The sequence below is a fragment of the Hibiscus syriacus genome, unplaced genomic scaffold (assembly GCF_006381635.1).
Source record: "Hibiscus syriacus cultivar Baekdansim isolate YM2019G1 unplaced genomic scaffold, ASM638163v2 tig00110940_pilon, whole genome shotgun sequence".
NCBI classification, from domain to species: Eukaryota; Viridiplantae; Streptophyta; class Magnoliopsida; order Malvales; family Malvaceae; genus Hibiscus; species Hibiscus syriacus.
The window spans coordinates 3,504,203-3,513,160 of record NW_024062923.1 but is presented as its reverse complement, the minus strand read 5'-3'; the positions used below and the strand labels follow the sequence as shown (position 1 = coordinate 3,513,160).

The 8,958-nt window shown below is 39.2% G+C and overlaps 1 protein-coding gene across 2 annotated transcripts; it reads left to right on the top strand.

Annotated features, from left to right (window-relative positions):
• The first annotated feature begins 208 nt into the window (after positions 1-208).
• Positions 209-8,825, top strand: LOC120147744 (glyceraldehyde-3-phosphate dehydrogenase A, chloroplastic-like). 2 transcript variants are annotated; one of them, XM_039161052.1, is made up of 6 exons: positions 209-227; positions 7,004-7,073; positions 7,149-7,262; positions 7,337-7,641; positions 7,755-7,999; positions 8,185-8,825. In XM_039161052.1, the coding sequence occupies exons 2-6, from the start codon at positions 7,032-7,034 to the stop codon at positions 8,685-8,687; spliced, it is 1,209 nt and encodes a 402-aa protein (XP_039016983.1). In that variant the 5' UTR covers positions 209-227; positions 7,004-7,031; the 3' UTR covers positions 8,688-8,825. The 2 variants fall into 2 exon arrangements, with proteins under 2 accessions (XP_039016983.1, XP_039016982.1); XM_039161051.1 differs by lacking the exon at positions 209-227 and having other exon boundaries at positions 6,942-7,073.
• The last annotated feature ends 133 nt before the right edge of the window (positions 8,826-8,958 follow it).

Genomic DNA, 8,958 nt, shown 5'->3' with positions numbered 1-8,958 from the left:
CAAACATGATCAACATTAGATGATTTCATGGTTGTAACTAAACAAACGAGATGCGAAACTAAGACCTGTTGTCGGATGGGGAAGGATGTCGTTGGATATTTGAACGAATGTCCCGGAGAGAGTGATAGATGGAGATGGAATGAGTTGCGATTTAGGGATTTAGGTTATGAGTTGTTGCTGCTGCGTATATATATACACTCAAAATTTGGCTTGCGAAACTAAAACCTGTTGCGAACTTTGAAACTCGCATTGCGATTCTGTATTATCTCGTTGCGAAAGTCAGAATCGCGTTGCGAAAGGCAATCATTTGACCATTGCAATGCGAAATGCAAATCGCAACGATAGAATCGCAATGCGAATGAAAAAGGCAACGAGGATTAACATGCATAAACTTTTAACAATTATTATTGAATTCTAGGTACTTAACCAAACATTTTCAAACCAAAAGGAGTATATATGTTAACAAAACTTGCATTATGTGTATTTTATGTGTGCACTTTTTAACATTTTCAGTTAGGCATGTATTAGTAACTTGAGTTTGAACATTGCTATGATCTGTTCAGTTGTCATCACTTATTAGACATTCATTTGACTATCGCAACGCGAAAATGGCTATCGCAACGCGAAAATGGTTATCGCAACGAGAAAATCGCAATGCGAAATGAAAATCGCATTGCGATTTTCTCGTTGCGATTTTCATTTCGCATTGCGATTTTCATTTCGCATTGCGATTTTCATTTCGCATTGCGATTTCCATTTCGCGTTGCGATAGTCTGTTTTGCCTTCAACATAAAGCAGATTGAAAATCACAAATCAACTATACATTTCAACACAAATTATGTACACATCAATTACAAATCAAGATTTACAAATCATCTTTTACAAATCAATTAAACAATCAAAAAATAATAATTATTCTTATTTCTTCATCAATTATTGAATCAATGAATCAACAACTTTGTGACCCCGTACATCCATTTCACGCAGCTCACTTAAGGATTAACCTGCAGAAACCAAACATTTGCTCAAACAAGACTTCCTACACATCTAAAACCTACAAACAGCAAATTATTGAATTCTAGGTACTTAACCAACCATTTTCAAACCAAAGGAGTATATATGTTAACAAAACTTGCATTTGACTTACCAATTAACAATGGACACTTTCATAAGGCGGATGCAGGTAGGCAACGTCTCGAATATATTGCTCTAGCCATATAATGCCGAAACCACAAGCCTACTGCAGCTTTATCTCTATCGGTGGGAGGTAAAAACTCTGTGCTTCCCGTCGTCAAACGCGCCAAGCAAAGGCATACGAGAGGACCACAATCCCCTCTGGCTCCCGGCGATTGCTGTGGCGCGGTCTCGTCTCTGACAACTGTGACATTGAACTTCTTTGGCTTCTTGTGTCCAGAATGACTCCAATACTTAATCCATCCAAGAATTTAGCCAAATGAGAGCTCCATCCCTTGAAAATATCTCTCAAATCAGACAGTGATATGTAATTGATCATGCTGTCATACACTATTATCTTCAGGGATGAGAGCTGAAGTTGGACGAGAAGCCAGTGACGACGTTCCAAAACAGGGATAAACACCTGCGATCATAAGTAATAATTCATTTATTTGCGCACTTATTTATTAACACCTTTAAAAAATTTAAAAAATAAACACTAACCTTATCGACCTCCCACCATGCAGGATAAAGTTTAGCTTGTCCATTGCCCAACAAAAATGATTCATCTCGTTGATTCTTCAAGTGAACTGCGTGAAAAGCCGTCGGCATTATTGTATATAGCGAATTTTTTTATTTTTCCTAAGCTTCCTTATTATTAGTAGACGTGACACCCACGCATCGATATGCTGTTTTACAAAAAAATACATATATTAGTGAATTACATTAATTTTTAAACAAATTAATCAAAATCATATATAAGACAAATATAGTCTTACCTCCCCATCCAAATAGCCACTGTCTTCAACCCCTAATAGCACACCCCACCAAGACCGATCAAGCAACAAAAATATTTCATCGTTGAGTTTACTGATGTCAGTGTAACACCCTTGGCTCCGCTCATGTAGATAAAAATCAACTGCGGTCTTAGCCCAAAGGGTATTATCCACAATTGTTTCCGGTAGTTGTCTCCTCTCCACTTCAGATACCGGAAGGGTACTAGCCGGTAACTCATACGAGAGCCAACTCTCATCCATCATGTCCGGAACTGGTGGGGGTTTCTTAATACTTCGATATATTACCCCATGTGAATCGGGCTCTGGAATGGTGGGAGGGACCTCTTCAACGATGACAATGGCCTCTTGAACGGTGGGGGGGAATCTTGAGTGAGAATAGGGGCCTCTTGAACGATTGGAGGGGACTCTTGAGGGATGACCGGTGAGTCGGGCTTCTTCTTGCGGAGTCTTCGCACCATTGGGGTGAACGGAGACGTAATAGCACGTCCACGCCGTCTAATGCATGAACTCCGTTGTGCAAGGAAAACCCGACGTAAAGCATCCACCTTATCGGGCCGCTAAAAAAAATTAATACATAAATCAGTAAATAAACAGACATGATATTAAACAAAGACAAATATGTTTCAAACTAGCATTGTATTCACCCAAATCATTATTCTATCATAGTTCACAAAATGCTCAGATAACATTCCAGAAGTAAGCACTTATATAAACATTTAAAAGGACAACATATATAAACATTCCAGAAGAAGAATAGTTTACTTTCGCACAAAACTTAAAATCGCAACGCGAAATGACTATCGCAACGCGGAAATGGCTATCGCAATGCGAAATGAAAATCGCAACGCGAAATGAAATCGCAACGACAAAATCGCAACACGAAACACAAATCGCATTGCGATTTTTTTCGCGTTGCGATTTTGTCGTTGCGATTTCATTTCGCGTTGCGATTTTGTCGTTGCGATTTTCATTTCGCATTGCGATAGCCATTTCCGCGTTGCGATAGTCATTTCGTGTTGCGAAAGTAAACTATTCTTCTTCTGCAAATTGAAACTTGAATGGATTGCATTACTTCAACCAAAAGACAAAAACAAAACCAAAACAAATACTAACAAAAACAGATTGGCAACAACCGAATGAATTACGAGTATGAAAAATCTTAAACTTACCTCGTTGCGTAGAGTATGAACCTCATTCTGCAACGATGCTACCATCTCACGTAGAGCGGCTACCTCACCGCGTAATGTAGACACCTCAACACGCCATGCACCATCTTCTTTGCGTAAAGTACCGACCTCCTCACGCAAGGCATTGACCTCATCACGTAACTCCCCTAACTCATCCCGTTGAGGTGGAGGTGGAGAACAGGGAGATAAACGTCGTGGCATCTTTGCCGGTCGCCTATCTTGCGGTGATGGTGGAGAAGAGGCTCGATGATGTGACAGAATAGGTGATGGCTGTCGTTGTGGAGGTGTATAGCCGGTCGATCAGATGATGGCTCTGGGTGGGGTGATAGCTCTGGGCGAGGTGATGGCTCCCGAAGTGGAGGCTGCTCATCAACCGTTCCATCAAAAAAAACGCTTACTAGCTTGCCACCAATCAGTGGCAAGCTCAGCTTCGTGGGTGTCAGCCTCTGTAGAGGAGTGTTGGCCTCCTAACAATATAAAAGCTCAAACAAAGTTAAATGTGTACTAGTAATAACTTGTTTATAAACATGGTAGTATTTATGTTAACTTACATTATTTATTGTCGTATACCGTAGTAATAATTGCAAGGTTCGTTTCCTCTTCCAGGAAATAGCCCTGAGAATATTATTTGAAGTTTTTATTGCATATGTCTTCATGGCGGGAAAGGCCTCAAATATCCAAATCTACAAACAATATAATAACAAACATTAGTAATTGTTAAATAATTACTTATAATTTTGGAAACATTATAAAAATTCTTACCTTAAAGGCCCAAATAAGCCTGTCAAAGTGTATTTGGAACCATCGCCATGCAAACTTTTTCGATCATCCAAGGCAGACGATAACTTATTCCATGTAGCTTTCCATAAATACGAGCCCCACGGAAACAGGTTCCCGCATTTAGGTCTTCTACCAATTTGATTAGATCATTTGGAATAGGTTGTCTGGCCTCTCTGCCTAAAACGCCGGCATGCAAAAGAATTAGAAGGCATACTCGGACAACGTCGACGTCATCCATCCGAGTAAAACCATCTTTATTATTAAAAAATCTTGTCAGGTCTTCTACGTGTAGACTCGGCCTCTCCAGCTCAGGAAAAACCTGGGATAGCCATGATGGGCGGGTAATGTGTCTAGTGTACCGACCTACATCATCGTGTCCGAAGCGTAGACCGGTGATTAAGCAAAACTCCTCCCGCCCAAAACACGTATACGCCGGTGGAAAATCAAACCATATCTCTTCATCACGACGTTGTATAGTCTCTGGTAGATCTCTAGTCATGGTTTGAAGAAACAGGTGTGTCAACATCGCATCTCCACCGGGATGTTGTACTTTCAGCCATGGCCCGAAGCATGTATCCTCAAACATTTTTCTTTGTGCAGGTGAAAGCTTCGACGCAATTGTTTTGGCCAGGCTGACTTTATTTCTCAAGGTCAATTGAGCCGAATAAAAGTTCTACAAAAAAAATAAACATAAATTAGATATACCAAAAACTACACTGTGAAGATATACCAAAAACAATAATAAACATAAATAGTAGTAGTTTATTCTTCAAACTTAAATATGCAACACTGTGAATTTCGTATTTGTCTTTGTTTTTTGGTTGAAGTAATGCAATTCATTCAAGTTTCAATTTGCAGAAGAAGAATAGTTTCTGAAAATGAAAATCGCAACACGAAAATGACTATCGCAACGAGAGAATCGCAACGCGAAACTAAAATCGCGTTGCGATTTGCATTTCGCGTTGCGATTCTTGGTTGATTAATAAGCAATCTAAGTGAAATGGTTAATCTATTATTGAAATTACCAGTAAACTTATCATCAATTTCAATATGAAAAACCTAATAATAATGCAAAAATTTCAAAAAGAAAATAATTAAAAAAACTAACCCTCGTTGGTTGATTTGGTTGATTTTCCATTTCTGATTGTGAGGGTGGCTTTGAGAGATTTAGATAGACGGATTTCGCCGGAGATGGGGACGGATTTCGTCGGAGATGGGTGAGAGAGTGAGAGATGGAGATGGGACTGAGTTGTGATTTTAGGTTTTAGGTTATGAGTTGCGATTACGGGATATACTGTGGACAGTTCAGTGTTCCAATATATTAATATTCATGTTTGGAATTTAAAAATAAAATACTTGGCCAGGATACTAATGGCGCTTTGAAAATCGCATTGCGATTATGTAAATCGCGTTGCGAAAGTCAGTATCGCGTTGCGAAAGTAAGTATCTCGTTGCGATTTTGTATTATCGCATTGCGATAGTAAGTATCGCATTGCGATTTTCCCAATTCGCGTTGCGATTTACTTATTCGCATTGCGATTTTCCCAATTCGCGTTGCGATTTACTTATTCGCATTGCGAATTGTGAAAATCGCAACGATACTGTAGACCATCGCAACGCGATTTTCAACTATCGCATTGCGAAAATACAACGCGAATTTGCGATAATGGAGATCGCGTTGCGAATTAGCGATCGCATTGCGATTTTGTTGGTCATTTTGGCAAATCCGGAAAAAGTTGGTTAAAATCGTATATTATATGGGATTTTTGATCACTGAGGTTATTTTCTCTACTTTAAATATCTATTTTGACCAAAAAAAATACTTTAGGTATCTAGTTTGGCCAAAAAGATAGGCTTAAGTTCTTAATTTGACTAAAAAATACTTTAGATAAAATAGATGAAAAAATAATATACTTTAGGTGCTAATTTAAAATAATATACTTTAGGTGCTAATTTGTAATATTAGCCTTTTAAAAAAACCCTGGGTTTTAATTTATTCAAGGTATTGTGATAAGAGTATACATAGATTGAAATTAAATTAATTATTAAAAATATTTAATTAACATTAATATTTATAATAACTACAAATAAATAATATATACATTAGATAAGTTAGATCCTAGATAATTATTGTAATTATAAAAAAATTGATGAAATTTATTAAAGATGGAATCTCTATTTAATGGAGGTTAATTCAAGTGGTAAACAACTTGATATTACTTAGGTAAATCTCAAATTCAAGTCCTTGTATTTTTTTTTACCTCACCGTTAATTCCTTACATTAGATTGCACTAATTTATAGCCACATGGGACAGAATTAGAAGTTACCAATTTATAGTCAAAGGTAGGGATGGCAACGGGCCGGGTTCGGGTCGGGTATTGGTCCCCCCGTCCCCGTTTAAAAAATCGGTACCCGTCCCCGTTTAAAAAACCGCGGGGATTTAAACGGGGATCCCCGTCGGGTAATCGGGGAAAACCGCGGGGAAACGGGTATCCCCGTTTAGCATAAACGGTTATTTAAACGGGTATTGGGCCGGGTATTGGGTCGGGTATTGGGCCGAGAATCGGGCTGGGTATATATATATATTTAAATTAAATATATAAATATATTTTTTATTTAAATTAAATTTATTAATATTATATATATATATATATAAATAATTATTTTTAATATTTATCGGGTCGGGTATCGGGGCGGGTAATTGGGGCGGGGATTACCAAACCCGTCCCCATTTAAAATAAATGGGTTTTCTCCGTCCCCGTCCCCGTCCCCATTTATCATCTCCGAACTCAACCCATTTAATTCGATTTTTAATTTTTTCTGTCAGATTCAGATTTTTTTGCCATCCCTAGTCACAGGGAGCAAAATGCACCCTGAAAGCCCCATACACCACACGTTTGAAAATATATCAAAGAAAATTAGGCTGGATTGAAGTGTAACACATAAGCACAAACGTCAAATCACATCCATACATTGAATGAGATCCTATCCATAATCTCACCCTCTCCTTTCACTCATCCACCTCCTCAATTCTACATTTGTTCTTATTATTCATAATCAAAACCTTTGCCTCGGCTTCCTTCCTCGTTCATCATGGCGTCGGTTACTCTTTCTGTAGCCAAACCAACCCTTCAGGTTCAATGCTGCTCAGTCTTATTATCAGTACTTCACTTTTTTACTAATCAAATCAACCTTTCCTTTTTCTTTCAGGCAAATGGAAAGGGTTTTGCTGAATTCTCAGGCCTACGCAACTCTGGTAGCCTTCCCTTTTCCAGGAAAACCTCGGATGACTTTCACTCAGTCATTGCTTTTCAAACATCTGCTGTGAGTTTGATGCTCCTTTGTACTGACTTTCTGGTTAAGTTTGTTCCTTTAACTTGTGTGCATCTTGTTTGTAGTTGGGAAGCAATGGTGGATACCGGAATGGGGTGGTGGAGGCAAAGCTGAAGGTGGCTATAAATGGGTTTGGTAGGATTGGAAGGAACTTCTTAAGGTGCTGGCATGGACGTAAGGACTCACCACTTGATGTCATTGCAATCAATGACACTGGTGGTGTTAAGCAGGCTTCTCACCTTCTCAAATATGACTCTATCCTTGGCATATTTGAAGCCGATGTCAAGCCTGTTGGTGACAATGCCATCTCTGTTGATGGCAAGGTCATCAAGGTCGTTTCGGATCGCAACCCCCGCAACCTCCCATGGAAGTAAAAATTTATTATTCTCATATCTCTAGTTCTACATTAAAATGCATCGTATTTGCATATAAATTAACAATTGCTTGTAATCAACGTGTCATTGTAACTGAATGTTGATGCAGAGACTTGGGGATTGATCTGGTGATCGAAGGAACCGGTGTGTTTGTCGACAGAGATGGTGCAGGAAAGCACATTCAAGCAGGAGCCAAGAAAGTGCTCATAACTGCCCCTGGAAAAGGCGACATCCAAACCTATGTTGTTGGAGTTAATGCTGATGCATACAACCCAGATGAGTCCATTATCAGCAATGCTTCTTGCACCACCAATTGCCTTGCTCCCTTTGTCAAGGTTCTGGACCAGAAGTTTGGTAACTCCCTGTGCATAAAATTTCTTAATATGCCTCAGCTTTTAATCCGCGCTTCTTTAGATGGTTGGACTCAAGTAGTACGTATGACAGCAGATATTGTGCTGATGTGCCAATTACAGTAGATATAGTTCAGAGGCAGAAAATGTAGACGAGCAATAATGGGGAACTAACATAATACATGGCAGGTATCATCAAGGGGACCATGACTACAACTCACTCATACACTGGTGACCAACGGTTACTTGATGCTAGCCACCGTGACCTCAGGCGTGCTAGAGCTGCTGCTCTGAACATTGTCCCAACTTCAACTGGTGCAGCCAAGGCTGTGGCACTTGTACTCCCTACTCTCAAAGGCAAACTAAATGGCATTGCTTTGCGTGTACCAACACCAAATGTCTCGGTTGTTGACCTAGTCGTCCAGGTTTCGAAGAAGACCTTGGCTGAAGAGGTGAATGCTGCTTTCAGAGAAAGTGCAGAGAAAGAGCTTAATGGTATCCTTTCTGTATGTGATGAACCCCTTGTTTCAGTCGACTTTAGGTGTTCTGATGTGTCCTCCACCATCGACGCATCACTCACCATGGTCATGGGAGAAGACATGGTTAAGGTGATCGCTTGGTACGACAACGAGTGGGGTTACTCTCAAAGGGTCGTAGACTTGGCTGATATTGTTGCCAACAACTGGAAGTGATCGGAAATACTTGTATGCAACATGATGGTTAATTTTTGCTCATCTTATTTCTTTTCGGCTTTCATCAAGAATGTATAAATTTAATGTTGGACTATATCTGACATGTTTATGCAATAAAAATCTTGCTTTGACATTGAAGGCCTGCCTCCGTTCTATTTATGCCATTGCTTGGTTGAAGGAAGCATGTAATATTGTCAAAAGTGCAATCTTTTTTAGGGTAAACTACGAATAGTTAATCGTCGACAACATTTTTTTTTAATAGTTTAGAGTG